Source organism: Maylandia zebra, linkage group LG2 (assembly GCF_041146795.1).
Source record: "Maylandia zebra isolate NMK-2024a linkage group LG2, Mzebra_GT3a, whole genome shotgun sequence".
In the NCBI taxonomy this organism is placed as follows: Eukaryota; Metazoa; Chordata; class Actinopteri; order Cichliformes; family Cichlidae; genus Maylandia; species Maylandia zebra.
In genome coordinates, this window is record NC_135168.1 from 32,858,229 (window position 1) to 32,875,475 (window position 17,247).

General features: G+C 41.5%; 1 protein-coding gene across 1 annotated transcript in view; it reads right to left on the reverse strand.

Annotated features, from left to right (window-relative positions):
• The window catches only part of tenm1 (teneurin transmembrane protein 1), a 195,744-nt gene that overhangs the window by 39,821 nt on the left and 138,676 nt on the right, over window positions 1–17,247 (reverse strand). The window contains exon 22 of the mRNA XM_014409889.3: window positions 8,534–8,766. Coding sequence (XP_014265375.2) covers window positions 8,534–8,766 — 233 coding nt within the window. The remainder of the gene's footprint in view (window positions 1–8,533; window positions 8,767–17,247) is intronic.

A 17,247-nucleotide genomic window follows, 5' to 3' on the forward strand; every position in this document is an offset into this window, starting at 1 on the left:
GTGTGACTTATCATATGCCCTTGTTTTTGTGAAACAGCGCTCTGTTTAAACCAACAAAAACAATGATAGTTGACCCACTGAGTGGGAAAGCAGCCACAGGGCCAGTTTAATATGCAGATGAGGAGTGGGACTGCTGCATGCTGTCGGATTTGGATGCGAAACACTCAGTCCACTCTCGCTCTATTTCTCTCCTCATCCATTTCATGCATTCTCTGGTTCTCTCCATTTTCAATTTTTCTCTATTAATGTCATATTATTTTTCATTCTCGGCTGCACTCGCTTTATCTTTAACTCTCCTCCTCCCTCGGTCCTGAGCTCCCTCTGTTTCTCTATCAATTTAATCCGCTCTCCTGTTTTGCGAGGTGCAACTGTCTCTCTGCACTAAATGCTATGGGAGCCAGAGGTAGAATAACAATGGCATTTTCATTCCGGCGTCATAACACAGAGCAGCCGGCACAGATCAGCTACCCTGCTGTAGGACTTCACTTGAGTGCTGTGTGATACGGCAAATTTTGGTATCAGTCCAGTACCCAGTAATTACACCAAGTAAACGCAGGTCCATACCAACACCAGCACTATGCCAGGTGAATCATCATTCATGAAATCACTGTGAATTTTGCTTCTCACAATAATTAGTTAACACAAACTTTTTGTGTATTTGAAACTGGGCTTTTTTTGGAGACCTGGAAGGTAAATACGCCTGTCTCTGAAGCACTTGGGTCGGCTTCTGTTGTTTAAATGTGCTGTAGGCTATAAATAAAACAGACGTGACAGCCAGCAGAAAAAGCTTCAGACATTTTTCACAGTGCATGTTTGAGGTATATTTTTTTCTTTCCCACAAAAATTATTTATTTAACACGATTCAGTGTCCTACATGCTGAACTTTGAGGTTGGAAACATACGAAAGTATCGTTCCTATCATGCTAGTGTTGATCCGATACCAATACCAATACCAACAATAATAATATTTCAATCTATCTACTTCTATAGCAGTAGCAGTGGATCAATCTAATTTATAGTATCAATGCAGTGCTGGTATTGGTGTTCGGATGTACATTAGCATAACCGGATCAATACTTTAGTTTGTTTCCATCCTCTAAGTTCAGCAGAACAGGAGACGTGTCTCCACAAACACTGCTCATCTCGTGCAGCTACACTTTACTCCACCCCCTCCTCCCTACTCTGGTCTCTTTATCATTAAGTGCTGTTGGTCATCATAGCTGTTACTTTAGCAGATTTGAGTATCTATAGACTATATTCAGACATTCAAATAACAGAATGTATTATTTTAATTGAATATACTCTGAGCCTGTCTATAGCCATGTTAAATAAGTTATTTTGTTAGAAAAGAAACAATATCCCTAAACATGAACTATGAAAAATGTCAGAACCTTTTCCTGTTGATTGTGAGATCTGTTTTGTTTATAGCCTGAAGCAAGTTAGAACAACAGAAGTCGACCCAAAGTGCTTTAGAGACGGACAAAAAACAGAGTTTCATAATACATGAAAAGCTAAAAGTTGTGTTTTGTTGCATTAACTAATTAATGCGGAAAGTAACAATTACAGTATTCTACAGGTCATTAAAATGTGTTTAGAATTTGCTAATTGATTATTATTCATCTCATAAATCACGACACACTGTTACTGTGACATGTTATTAGTTTCAGCGTTGGTATCGGCAGTACTGGGCCTGTATTTACTTGATAGAATAACAATGGCATTTTCATTCCGCTGCTATAACGCGGAGCAGCTGGCACAGACCAGCCTCGCAGCCGTAGGAGACCTCAGAACTTCCCTCACTGCCTCTCGCTAACACAGTTTTGGGAAGCAGCAGATTTAAGAAAAGTGGAACGCAGGCCGCAGCGATTAGAGCGGTGCAGTTAAAGGACAGTACCACTCATAAGGCATCATTGCCTGAGCAGAGGCAGGGGACCAGTGTTTGCTGAGTTAATGGTTTGAGTGCGGCCTGGCTGACAGCGAAGCACCGTTTGATTCACCGCTGCTGAAACAAACTGGGAAGTGATCCTGCGCGCGCTGCTGCGTTTCCAGCTATTTCTGTTAATGAGACCAGCACCCAGTGTGTGAAGATATTCATTCACCTAAGCTGCTTATATGTCAACCACCAGCCAAGACAGCTACTGTACAGCATGAAAGCCTGGCTGTCGTGGTCTCTGAGCAGCTCTGTGCCACGTGAAGCGTATTAACCCGTGGCTCTGACGCTTTTTCTTTTTTTTTTTTTTTTTTAAACACACCCAGGCTGTTCAACATGCAAATAACCGCAACCAGTTTAAACCCCACAGCTTCATTCGGCAACCAGGCCCCGCTATCTCATCACCGATGGCGTGCCTCGCAGCTGTGTTGCCGAGTGAGATGGGGGACAAATGTGTCTGTCAGTGTGAGGGGGAGAGAGAGAGAGCGAGAGTTGCAAAGAAAGGGACTGAATGAAAGCAGTGGAGAAGAGAAAAGAAAAAAGGGGAGGGGAGAGAGAGCGGGCCGACAGGGCACAGGGAGAAATGTGGTGGCAGCATGTCAGCTTCTGATAAGGGCATTAGTCTGCCCCCTGTGGGTCAGAAAGAGAGACTGACAATGCAAGTGCTCCCACCACCACGTGCACGCGCATAGACGCGCACACCTCTCTCTGTGGATGTCAGCTCTGCTGCCTGGGACCAGTCAACAAATTAAAGATAAGACCTGCACACTGCAGCCGCCAACAACTAAACCTTCAATCACCGGACTCCCTCTGAAGTCCTCTGTCCAAACCAACACATGAAAGAAACAGAACACTCTGCTATTTTTACATATGTGTGTTTTTTATTGGACGATTGCTTAAAAAAACAAACAAACAAAAAAAGGGACCCCTTTACGCTGTGAACGGAATTAGTCTAAAATGTGAGCCAAGGCTGTTCCTGTTCCTGAGGGATTGACGCCTCTTTCATGTCAGACATGGGATCCATCCTAAATGGAGCAAGGCCTTTTATTTACCAAGCTAATTGACTGCAGAAGCAAATGTGCAGCCAGCTCCAAACAATGCCCCAGATCTTGTATTCATAAGTGAATGTTTGAAGGACACACGATAATCCCTGTAGCTTAGGTTATTGTGGGGCGGAGTGAGGGGGGGGGACTATAAGCGAGAACGCTCTGCAACATCGCAACGCTGTCAGCTAAATTAAAATTATGGATTACTGTTTAACAACTGTTTTGCCGTGCTGCAACAATATTATGTGTCGCAGCAGGCCTACCGCTGCTATTTGAACACCGGGGCACGGGGGTGATTCATCGACGCGATTGGTGGTGGGGGGGAGAAAAACAGATGGAAGAAGTAAGGAAAAAAGAGGAAGGTGCTAATTTGGAGCGAGGAGCTCACCAGAGGACGAGAGGCGAGATCAATGCTGGAGAATCACAGAGACACAACTTCAAAAAAGAAGGGGACAGCTATTTCTCTGTGAAGTCTACCACTCATTACCATTGGAGAGAGGGTGATGGGAGGAGGGGAGTGTGGGCTGTGGCAGATAGATGACAGCGAACCGAGGGGCTCCAGGCAGAAATCTCTAGATCCTTTATAAGAGCTGGTTAGTAGGAGCACAATAGCCACAGAAGAGACTCTGTGAACTCCAATGAGTCAGTATAAATTACCGCACCCTGAGTGAACAAGAGGAGTCTTGGGACAGAATATTCTATTACTGCACGAAGGCAGAGATATGGCATGTTCTAAGGTGTAAGTAGCGCGTATACACAGAGCAGAAGGCCACAGATCACGTGTCAAATGGTAGTACGAGTCAACCGCGATCTTTTTCGCTTATCATCTTCTTGTTTCTCTTTTTTCCTCCTCTCGTCGCTTTTATATATCTGAATGAACTCCAGAAGATGGAGGAAATTAAAATCAAACATCCCCCATCAAACCTGGAGCTTCCCTGTGTTTAGTGACATTTAAAGAACGGAGGCACGCTACGTTTATTTATTGCGCTCTGTATCGACCGGCTGTCTGCCTCCGACGTCGGACGGCGTCGCAGGCGCACGCTGAGTATGACTGACAGAACAGGCCTTGCAGGACTGTGGGTGTAGCCTGAGTGACAGGCCTGTGGCTAAAAAATCTCCCGTGACACTTGGAGACTGAACGCTGGAAGGCAGGAACAAAAAATCTGCCATTTTAACCTTTGTAGTGTGACATCCTGGAGGACAACTGATGTAGCATATGACATTTGATTTTAATCCGCTCTGAGTTCAGAGTCACTGACCAAATAAAGTGAACTGCAGCTTTTTCTGCATACGAGCGCTCGAGCTTTACTGCAAACTCTAGCATTAGTCAGTAGGCAACCTGGAGCTGTACTTGTGCAGTTATATTTGCATCACCCTTTGTCTGTGCATACAGTCACGGTGCACAGTACATCACAGAATAAACGATATAACGTGTGGGTGTGAAGGACGGCTAAATTGAGATGAATTGTCAACATACGCTTGCAAAAATATGGATCTCTGCAATGTGAAGACGCAGATGAACATTAACAGAAAAATAAATTAAATCAGTAGTCTGTGTTTGCTTCTCTGTGTTTTTAAAACAGCTCAGATTCTTACACACACAGATAAGCTGTTGTGAGAATCTCTGAGAACTTGCTGCAGTTTCTCTGCACATTTAGGCTTCTGTCGCTATGATATTGAGGTTATATCAGCCTGCGGAGGTCACACCATCTGTTGTCGTTCTTCTTTTGGAACACATTTTGCAGCACTATATACAATAAACACATTCAGCACCGCTTTATAGACGAAGACTGTTTCTCTCACCACTATTGTCCAAACTGCTATGAGTGTAAGGGACCAAAAGAAAAGAAAAAAAAAAAATCCCTAACCCCAGGTATTCTGTGGGTTGATGACAAAAGTCAGACAAGACCAGTTAAATTTGCTACAGCTCACAGCCAGGACAGAACAAAAGGAATTAAAATGTAGTCGTGCAATGGCAGACAATAGCAGGAAAAGCTGGAATCCACTCCTGTCAGCTAATAAGTGAGGGCAGAACGATTAACCAATTCAAATCAACACCCCGGGCTTAATGTCTGAAATGTATGTGCATTAATTTAAATTGCTTGAACCCGGCTAAAGCTAGGAGGGAATGAAAAACTAAATCTGCAGACTTCTGTGCATTAGAAACGCTTAATATGACAGGCATATTCTGGTTTAAGTTTATGCCTACAAGTGCTTTCTCCCCCTGTAAGCCAGGGGAAGCCATGCTTACCCTATTAGTTGAACTATTATTGTCATTTTAACAAAGATCAAACTTCCCTTGCCCTAGGAACAAGATAAAAATATTTCTCTTGTAGCCAGAAACGAGCAAAATAACGTGGCGATTTAATCAATCTACAGAAGAGACAGAAGAGTACAGCGCTTCTGCGTCACAGGAATTTATGACTGTTACCACAGCCACAGTGTGCATAAAGAGAAGGATTTGAAACTGAATATTTTAGGGAGTAGACCAGGACAATTTGGAGATAGGTAAATTTAGGCTTTCAGTTTATAATGCGTAGAATTTTCTGCAGCGAATATCTGAAGTATATTCAAAAGAAGACCATCTGAAACACATATTGTGTGAAATACAAGGACACGACTGCCAACATTCTCCCTAAAAGCCGAGAATCAAACGCAGATAAGTTAATCATTTCGTAAGTTGCTTAATTTAATGCACATAAACAATCTATTGAATGCTAAAATTTGTTACAATTTTGTAACTTTCTGTTATTATAGTTTATAATCTAACCTTGTAAAAGGTGTTTGTTCAACCTTCTGATAATATAAATTTACATGTATGAGCACAGCATGTGTCTGATTGTAAACATGTTGTTTATGAAAAATAAAAATCCCCCTGATGATGTAGAGGTCTTAAAAAGTCATGTATGATAAACTTGGCGTTTCAAGGTTGGAAACTTTTATTTTTTACTTTCTAATGAATTCATGATTCAAACTTATCGATGTTTGATTGATTTATCATAATACTGCCACACATTTGCACTCAAACTAAACATATACAAGTTTAATGCAAGACACAGTACTGTGCAAAAGTCTTGAGTCACCCTGTAAGGCTTTATAGTTTGCTATCTGTGGCTCATCACAAGCAAAATATAAAGAAACGAGGGGTGGCTCAAGATTTTTACACACTTCTCACACATGTTTGTATCCCTACACCTGATTTCTTTTTTCAACTTGTTTGCAGGTGTGATAGTAATTTGGGTTTACGTTTAAGTTTACTTAGGCTATGCTTAATTCATCAACTTAATGGTTTCTTTTTAAAAAGAAAAGGTGAAAAAATGGTGCTTACACAAAGTAAATGTCCATGAACACAACCCGACCTGAAACCTAAGTAAGTACATGTGTTTGTGTGCCGACTGCAGCTTCGAGGGTGCACTGTGTTACCATGAGCAGTCAGCACAAAAAAAATGATGGAAAGCATGCTCTAAGTCACATCCTCATGACATATTTTCTGGTAATTCGTCTAAATTAGGCTTTGTGGACAAGTCCGTGGAATGAAGAATAGATTTTTTTTTCCCCTTTCCATTTCCAGTCATTACATTGTGGGGTGTTTTGAACCACAGAGCCAAAAACAGACCTTTTTCTACTTTTTTCCACAGAGACATTTGGAGTTGTTAAAGCAAGAAAAGCACAGGTGCAGCGAACAGCATTAACAATGGCCTTATTCCATTGAAGTGTAAGCCCTGACAGTGAGTCAGCATACATAATACCAGAGCCTGAAACTAGAGCACCTCAATGGACTGCAGCCATGATTATTAGTTTATTAGTCACACCGGTGCTGGTCCTACTGTGCCATGGCAAAGTGTCTGCTGTGGAAAAGGTCTAGCTGTACCCTGGCAGACAGTCTGCTTTTAATCCAGCAAAATAACAGTATTACTGTTATTTTTTAGGGTAAATTAGGTAAAGACTTTAAAAGGCAACTTTCAAGTTTTAGCACCGTACAAATGAATGGCAGGAGCTATATAACAACTGCATTATATAATAGTGGTGCCTGGTTAAATCAATTTACATAAAAAAAATAAAAAATAATGACGGCAGGGTGGTGAAAAAGCACAACCAGCATGAATCCATCAATCTATCCGTGTAGCTGGGCTGCTGGTGAGACTGTGATGGGGTGTTTTGTGGCAGTGAACAGTTGGAGCTTTGAACCAATTAAACATAATTTTAATGCCATGGGATTATCTAAATATTTGAGGGCATGTGGTGCACGTGCTAATTCAACAAATCATATGAGAAACAAAGCTTTAAATGTCACTTTGGTCAAAACATAACATGAGTCATTCCTGCAATAGGTGCACGGCTAATTTTCGCTTCATTATAATAAGTATACACCCGACTGAAACGTGCTCTGAAGTCGGCGGGATAATTTAAAGAGTCATGTTAATCACTTTGCACTATAATTATCCTTCGTCTGACAAACAGAACATGAGCTCACTGTGCACATTAAATCCAAAAATGTATCCTGTACACAAAATGCAGGGAAAAATAATTTATAAAGAAAACAATAACCAAATGGCCATGTCCATAATACTGAATATGTTTAACACTGGCTGTGCAGCTTGCATTCATTTGTAAAGATTTGTAAAGGGCTATCTCTCTTTCCTTGCTCACTGCTACATGTGTGCACAGGTTATCTTCCCATAGCCGCACTGTCTTTACTCCAGCCGTGCTCGTAGCTTGTAATTAGCCTTTACTGTCCCGGCCAGCTCTACAGTGATGAGGAAAGGCAGAAAGAAACCATAATAACATGGCATGAACCGGGTCTTTATGACCTTTTTCCGAGGCAGCGGTGCACAACATTGGGATCGTTGTTACACTGAATTTTCAACGTTCTGTGGCTGTTTTCAGTGAGTTAATCAGCCCCGTTTGCATGCACTTCACTGTGGCTGCAGCTTCCTGCTGGTACAATGATTTGAGAGTCACTTACTTTCCATAACAAGAGCTCACCACGCTCTCTTCTTAAGCATACATGCTTTTATAGTTTTTTTTTAGCTCTGCAGCATCACTCATACTTAATATATAATATCTAAATAATCAATAACTCAATATATTGTGAAAAAGCATCCGACTGAAATGGATTTATCAGTATAGTAATGAAAGCATGATAAAGTATCTAAGGCCTTTTTATCAATATTATGATTTTAAAAAGATGCTATCACTCGCTCACATGGATATTGAACCAAAGATGTTTAAAGCACACAGAGTATCACTGTTCCAATGTTATCAGTGTGGCGTTTTGAGATTGTCATAGAAGCTTTGTGTCCTATAATGATCTCAATCCTGATAGTTAAGGCACTGGAATGAAACTGAACGGTGAGATGTGCTGAAGCACAATCAGTCCGCATAAAATGTGGGTGCGTAACAAGCCGCGCCAATATCAAAATCCTGATATTTACGGCTGTTTTTCTAGCCAAAGGCAACGACTCCAGCTAAATGCACCACATATTGCCAAACTGATCCGTGTGTACCGACCAACAGATCTGTAAATATTCACCTGGAGGGCTGAAGGCTGTCCTACCTCGAGGGTTATTGAGTGCAGCTTCCGTGGCCTTCCTGCCCTCTCCACAGTGGCTCTGGTCAAAAGGTAGACACTGCTCCCCCGTCCCAGCAACTACCTCCAGATTGCGAGATGGATCTTTTGGCTGCCCGAGGTTCCTCACCCTGTAAACTCTGCGACTGCTGGTGTCAGACACATACAGAACTTCCCCCCTCGGGTCCATGGCCAGATAGTACTTGTGGGCAGGGCTGGTGCTAGTGAGACAAGGTGGACAAAGTTAGTTGAAACAGGTTGTACAGTGAAACTGTACATGCTACTTTCTTTTGTTTCTTGCTTGTCTGGTGTTGTATTTATTACACTGCAGTTCAAAGTGACATTGACTGAGACACTAGCCTAGTTTTGCAAAATTATATTACACCTCCATACTCCTGCCTAGACAACACCGTCACTTGAAATATAGGTATTTAGAGGCAATTAGGTCATCCCAGTGAATAGCATTACTGTGAGACTCCTGGAGTAAATTTGCGACACTGCCGAAGCAACAAGATTAATACCTTCTAATTTACATAGTACAGATGGCCACAGCCACTGCAGCTGAAGAATAGTCCTGAGTGATAATCTTATTTTTAGCATTGTGTATGTTAGGGACATTCTTAATATGCTTATGAATTCAAAATGTCAACATGTTGCACAGCATGTTTTTTTTTCTTTACATTTGGGGCCAGAGTGGAGCTTTCACATATGCATTTATCATTGTAGAAAGTGGATTTTAACCCAAATCATGATGTTTTTTCCTGCTGTAAGCTAGCAGTAAAGATGCCACAGCTTACCTACGGTAAAATGAAGTGAAAGCTGAACAGATGGAACCACTCCTTACTCTTGTTTCAAAAGCATTTACATGGGTCCTTTCAGAGCATAAGAACAAACAACCAGTGGATTTAGTTAGACTGTTGAGAAAAACAGTACAAAGTCCTCCTGAGCTACTGTAAACCCTTTTTTATAAGGACAGAAATCCCGTTTAAAAGGAAAGTGGCACCACTGTATCCAGAGATAACTCTCTTTTGTAACGAGCTACACATTATCCTTGTAATGAACAGACTGCAGACTAAATTCGCGGAGACGTAACACTGCATCGAGATAAGTAATTCCTCCTTTTAGTGCGGATCTGTCCACAGAAACAATAACAAGGCGTAAAAACACTGATGATGTAAAACTGAACTTACATGACTCTTACATCCTAATCAGAGACCTTGTTTGCTTAAAAATAAAACTGATATTTTCCTTTTACCCGACATGATTTTTATTGTTTGTAGAACAAATGCCCTTCTCTGAATTTTCTAAAACTTCACTAAAAACGACTGCACTTCCTTCAGGTTTATGGCTGCTTTTATCCCAACAGTGCGTCTCAGTTCTTTCCATAAATATTCAGTTGGATTAAGATTACACAGCTGACCACTTCAAATGGCCCCGTGTTTCTTGGGTGCTTTTAAACGTGTGTTTTGGGCTCTCATCCTGTCGGAGGAGCCGCGACCTCCGACTGAAACGCAGCTCTCTGACACCAGGCAGCGCGTCTCGCTCTAAAATGCCTTTGATAAGCACAGATTCGACCCTCTGCCAGGCGCAGCAAAGCAGGCTGATTCTAAAACACAGCTACAGGAGGCGTCGCATCAGGCTCCTTTGCCCCCAAGTCCAGTTTGTCTGATTAGCGATTAAGCAAACTCTTTCCCGGCTCGCTTGAAGAATTGGACCTGGGTGCAGCTCATTTGGACTTGCGCACGCTGCGCATGGATTTCTAACGCTTTCTCAACAACAGATGTCTTTGTGAACATTTTCTTAAGTAATTAACAAGCTAGTGCGAGGACAACGTGTCACCCCTTCCCTAATTGAGTCACAGAATGACTAAAATGTCAGTTGAAGGAGCACGATTTGAAAGCACGTGTGATCGAAAAGAAAGAGCGAGAGAGGGAAAGAGTAATGCGAGAGTCAATCAGCAGGGGTTTTTGGGGACACACACACAACAATCATGCTACAGCAGTCATACCTTGTGCGAGTACATCTTAAATGTGTGAGAAGGGGGTTGTGTTTTCCGGCGGCGTTTTTTTCTTCTGAACACTGAACTCGTGCGCCGTATCAAAAAGCTCGTAATTAGTTTGATGTGTTCAAAGGACGTTCTCGCAGCATTACAGCGAGTCTCCCAGCACTTTTTAATTTTACAACCCTGCACTCAAAAAAAAAAAAAAAAAAAAAAAAATCATGCTCAAAATGTTGATTTTAAGTAATCTGATTACATGTATGTAACCATGTAACCAGTACCATTTAATTTCATGTAAATACATTCGTATAATTCCATTATGGACTTAATTACTTGTAATTTTGTAACAAATGTGTAATGTAAAATGTTACATTTAACGTTACAATCATTTAGAAAGCTCTTGGAATTTGGTTAATAAACCTTTGATTATACTTACAATTATTGCTTCGTGTTTATGAGGGACAAGAATCCCTTTTTGCTGTTATCTGAGGTCTAATCGACCCTAGCTCTAATGCTATGCTCTAATGCTATGCCTATTTTTTTTTTTTTTAAAAAGAGAAGAATAGGAAACTCAGAAGAGCAAACGAACATCCCCCATCCTCCCAAAATAAAAAATAGGGCTAGAGTAAAGTCGACCTCACAGAGTTAACTAAACACCAGTTTGGCTTTTTTATGTTTGACTTCCAAAAGCTGGACCTCCCTTTGCCTTCTTCAATAGAGCTTACAATCATTTAGAAAGCTCTTGGAATTTGTCTCTGTTTTGAAGTTTCCCCTTTTTCTTTCTTTTTTTTTTTTTTAAATCAGTGAAACTTTTCTTCTGGTCAATTTGGGCATTCCTCTTGCAGCCTCACACAGGGAGGTTGCCTACAGCCCCACGAATCAACTCCTAATAACACTAGCAGCTGTGGTCACAGGGGCGTCGGCCTTATCCTCTCAGACAACTCGCACGTCTGTGTTCAGTGCAATAACAGCACCAAAGTACTTTCCTCATATAAAATCCGGTTGAACTGCTTATAAGAATGAAGAAACCAACGATGGGGCAGCACGGCGGTGAAGTGGCTCGCACTCGTGGCTTGCTTTTGGCTTCTTCCTGTGACTGTGTGGGTTTTCACCTCCCACCATCCTGTGATGCAGGATCCTGATTTACAAATACAAAAAAAACCCAAAACAAAACTGATAGCACTGGTCTAAAACCAAAACTAAGACCCCTGACAAGCTCGGTCAGCAGCCTGCCGTAGTTCCAGTTGAGCCCGGCAAGCTTGCACTGCTGCTCAGTCTGAAAGTTCTTGCTAAAATCCTTTGAATGTGTGAATAAAAGGAACTGTAAGGTCAGCATGCCCTGTGTTCTTTGGAAGACGACTGGCCTGTTTCTTCTTGCTGTCCAAACAACATATCTCGTTGAGCAGAGATTCGGCCAGCTCCTCTACATGCAGTCCAAGTACAGCAATCGCTTGGACTCGATGGCCTCAGGCGCACTATGGATAAAACTAACTTCTCTGCAACCCGCAGTGAAAGAAAAAAGAAAAAAGCTGGCAAAGAACCACCAGGCACAGGGCTCACGCCAACTTTAAAGCAATTTAGCTTATTTGCTTTGAAAGTTAAGCTTAAATCCTTCTGGGGTTCTTTTTTTGTTGTTGTTGCTGCTTCTGACTTTTTTCCCTTGCTTCGGTGATCTGGAACAATTAAATGCTTCTTGTTTGGCATGGTTGGTTATGCTGCTGCTCGTGATCAATAACAGGATGTAATTAAAATTTGAATGTAAAATTTCTAACTGTTGAAATAATTTCTTTCCATATGTCAAACAATATTCCGGCTAAATTAAATCAGTTATTTGGCAATAAAATTGCTTTTTTCCCCCAGGATATCAAACAATGTTAACATTACTAATAAAAATAACTGAATAATGAAAATATAATGAATTTATAATAAATAAGTAGTAGTCACACTATTAGGTAGTCCCACTATTAACATTCAGGGATTTTAATTAGTCTGTATTTTTGGGATTTGGGTTCAGTAAAGAGGGTGTGCTGGCCTAAAAGACAACCACTGAGCCATCCAATGAGCGGATGGACAGACACTTGTAATAAAAATTTATGACAGCAAATAAAAAATGTACTTATTTTAATGACTTAACAATAATTTACAATAACTTTGCACAGGCCATTTTAAAAAACCCTTTAGCAACAACTCCAGTATGAAATGTATTAATTCTTCCTTCACTGAGGTGACATGCTCTGGGCCGCTGGGCCACACCAGTTACGCTAACTTAAACTGGCTTTCATTGATAAGGAAGTAAAGAAGAGCCGATGTCAGTGCCTGTTTTTCCTGTTTTCAATGGCACGCCTGTATAATACTAAGTATAAAAACAGCAAACCTACAACTGCCTACAATAAAGCCACAAGGATGTTTTTGCTATCATTTTATAGTGTCACATATATATATTTGTCAGCAGAATTGTATCCACATGTCAGGGAGCAATAAGAAGCCTTATGTATAAATGTATGCGCAGGCTGCATAAGGAGGAGAACAGCATAATCCTTGCATGTGGAAATCTTTCCAACAGCTGCGTCATTGTATGATGTTTTTGAGTTGAGACACTTTGGTTACAAAAACAATAATGTGAAAATGACTCGTCAGCTGTAATTTTATGCCTGTATGTATCTTTGCTTTTGATTTCACCTGATGTCAAACAGACTGCTTAAAACAATTAAAGGAACATTTTGAAAACACATCAGAGTTCAATGGGGGAAAAACTGATATGAACTGGGTAATGTGGTAGGAATGGATGGATGTCACATTGTTCGATGGGAATGAAAATCATCAATCTACAGAGGGCTCAATTCAAAGACAGCCCAAAAAGCGAAGTGAAAAAATGATGTGGTGAGGCTTCGAGGTGACTGTTGTTGTGCTATTTAATAAATAGTTCATTTTGATGAACTTTCATTGCAGCAACTCAAAATGGTACTCAGTAGTTTGTATGGGTGCCAGGTGCTTGTAATTCGAGCCTGACAACACAGAGACATGCTCTTAATGAGACGATGGATCGTGTCAGGGGGGATCTCCTCCAAGATCTGGACCAGGGCATCACCAAGCTCCTGGCTGCTTCAGATGGACTGAAACAGAGGTGTTCTATTAGATTTAGGTCACGCGAGCATGGGGGTAGTCAATTCCTTCATCCTCCAGGAACGGCCTGCATACTCTCACCACATGAGACCAGCCATCATTGTGCACCAGGAAGAAGCCAGGACCCACTGAACCAGTGTAGAATCTGACAATAAGTCAAAGGAGTTCTTCCTGATAGCTAATGGCATCACTGACTAGCCTGCAGAAGTCTGTGTGTCTCTGCATGGATATGCCTCCCCAGACCATCACTGACCCCCCCACCATCATGCTAAACTATGTTATAGGCAGCATAATGTCTCCACTGCTTCTCCAGACCCTTTCATGTCTGTCACACACACTCAGGGTGAACCTGGGGACAGTACAGAGCACCAGTGGTGGACCTGCCAATTCTGGTATTCTATGGCAAATTTCAATCGAGCTCCACAGTGCCAACCAGTAAGCACAGGACCCACTAGAGGGCGTTGGTCCCTCATTTCACCCTCATGAAGTCTTTTTCTGATTGTTTAGCCAGACTCGCTCACTGGAGGTGAGTTTGTAGCTCTGGGGGTGCTCATCCTGTTCCTACTTGGGAAAACCAGTGGGTAAAAGACCTTCTACGGCCCTGAAGGGAGACACAGCAAACCTTTGTGCCATCCTGCTGGAGTTGGACTACCTGCGCAACATCTGTAGTGTCCAGGTATCACCTCATGCTACCAGTGGTGACACAGACACTATTCAAATGCAAAACTAGAGAAAAACCCGTCAGATGAGTACTGACATGGGAAACATGTATAAAACCATTCCTGTTTTGGGGGTTGTCTCCTTGTTGCTCCTCTAGTGCACCTGTTGTTAATTTCATCAACCACAGCAGCTGAAACTGATTAACAACCCCCTCTGCTACTAAACTGACCAGATCAATATCCCAGAAGCCTAATCAACTTAAAGCTACTCTAGTATATACAGGATCATCTTTTCTGTAAACTTCATGGCCTTTCAATGGACCGCAGTACGGCATCAAAAAAAAGCTCTGACCCAACAGAAAATAAGAGGGAACAATAACAAGGAGTGCAACAAAGGTCCAAAATTAAACCCAGGTAAATCTGACCTCAGCTGAATGAGTCATGGGGACAAACAACTGCCCGTTGTTATTGTTGTTGTTATTGTTGCTTGATGAAAAGTGGACAAAAGCCTTGGAACTGATTCACTGAGAGTCTCAAATAGACAGCATGTTGCACAGGAAGAAATACCTCCGTGCGGCGTCATGTGCATGTCCTACTGCTTATAAGAAATTGTCCTTTACTCCTCAAAGCCTGAGCCAAACATTTGCACAACTGACTTTATTCGCCCTTACGCTTCCTGCAAGCTGCATACTGTCCTTTGTGTCGGATGAATTCCAACAGTGTGGGCAAGCAGCTGTGCAGGCAAGATGTGACTTGTTTCTCCACATATAGTCCACAGTTCATTAATTACATAAAACCTTTGATACTGTCATGCTATTGTGTTGTATTGTGTTGCATTATTATTAAGACTTGAACACAGTGATCAAAAAAGTGAGAGGGAATTTAAATTTTACACTTTGAACACTGTAACTAACTGAGTTCCAGGCAATTACTTTTGTAGCGTGAAATCCAATGTCAGCTGGGTCTGGTCAAAGGCTTCCTGCCAATTAAACTTGAAGACACCCTGTTAAAGGTTTCTTTTTTCCTCCTTTCTTCGGCAGCTATTCAATAAAAAAATGTCCTGCGAGGAAAAATACAATGTCAAAACAAATATTTCTGTTATCACGCTCGCAACCCTTTTCATTTCTTCTTTTTTTTGTAGCCAGCGTGTCCTTATGATTTCCAGTTTGCTTTGGACAGCCTTTGTACCCTAAATATCCTTTTCTTTTAAAGAAGAATACTTCCTTACTGAACCTTCTCAATGCCCAGAAGAGAGAAAAAAAACAAAAACAGCAACAACGGCAGGCTTGCTGTCAGTCATCTAGTCCATTAAGTGCATAACTGTTTACAGAGCTCAGCGCTGAACTGCACATACATAATTTAAACTCGATCCTAAGAGAGTTATATTCACCGAGTTTCAAAATGTGCCACTGCTCGGCGTATGGTGCATCGTATTTGCCGGGCCTCTTGAAGCTAGCGTGAGCATCGCGTGCTGTATATAACTGATTACAAATCGCTTCACCTATCTTTTCCTCAATTAGATGCTCATAGCTCCAAATGCTTTCCTCCAGTGGAAGGAAAATAAACAACAATAACAACCGGAGCACAAACAATCCCACTCCAGCCTTGCTCATTCCCACCGCATGCAATAACAAAACAGTGATCAGAGTTGATAGACACAGTGATCTAGCTGTTCCTAAATCGACCGTCTGGGCTCTCAGATAATACTGTCGAGGACTTCCTCCCCTATTTGCTTAACTCCTCGCTCCGACTCTTAAAGGGGGGGAAAGAATAGACGGTGGTTTCATGTTGAGCACTTCCCATACCGTCTTCCCCTCAGAGAGCACCTTGTTTTGAAGCCCTTTTGGCTGATCGGCACTTTGCTGGGAAGAATGCATAGTGAAAAGCTTTGAAAGCTGAATATGGATGAATAATTAATGTATTTGACTTGGGAGAACAATAGCACAGAATAAAGGAGAAACTCTAACATGCTGCTAACAGTAAAAAGCTGCTGTGGAGGAAAAGAAGGGAGCAGAAGCTAAAAGAGAAGCCTCCAGGGTAAGGAAACACCACCCGAAGTGCCTTCAGAAGAATCCAGCTCGTGCAGTATAGGCTCCAAATCTCGTTATTGCGTTTTATCTGACACGCTAGCCAGATTTACTCAAATACTCCTTCACTAACACAACCCATGATCTTGTAAATGCGTTCATTTGAATTTATTTCAGGCTGGGATCAAATTTTCTGTTAATAATATATATTAGTGGATTCTTTCAAGCAAAGTTTTAGCTGATTTTTTTTAAAAATCTGCATTTATGCTATAACAATAGCCCAAGTACTTTAATCATCTAAGACCGTTTATCCATTACACATTAAGCTTTCTTCTTCAGCTATTATTTTTAAGCAGTCTGAAATTCAGCTACTTATGGCTAAATGCCTAACAAAGACAGCTATTTATTCATTTTTTGGCATCTATTTCAGCTTAACAGAGCATACTGTAAATTCAGGTGGGTCACAAAGTTGAGTTCAGCTACAATCCCAGCAGATTGGCCGATCTCAAGGCAACACACCTCCACTGCCTCCTTTCCTTCTCTACCTCACTTGTGCCAGCTTGTCTGCTTCTCCTGTTTCTTTTTATTTAAATTTCTGGAGCTACTCAACAATCTCTCCACATGCCAAACGCAGAAGTACCCCACTGAGGTAAAGCGGCTCCAGATGAGAAGCACTGGCTACATGGCTTTACAGTAGAAAATTACCAACGGTTTGCATATTTATATATTATATATATTTTTGACATTTGTTCCTACCCACCCACAAAGTACATCACAATCATATTATCAGTTCTGCACGGTTTCAGATTTTGGCACAGTATCGTGAAAAATAGTCAGGGTTTTTGAAATTGGATGAACCCTCTCTTGCTCTTCCACAAATACCCACAAGCACAA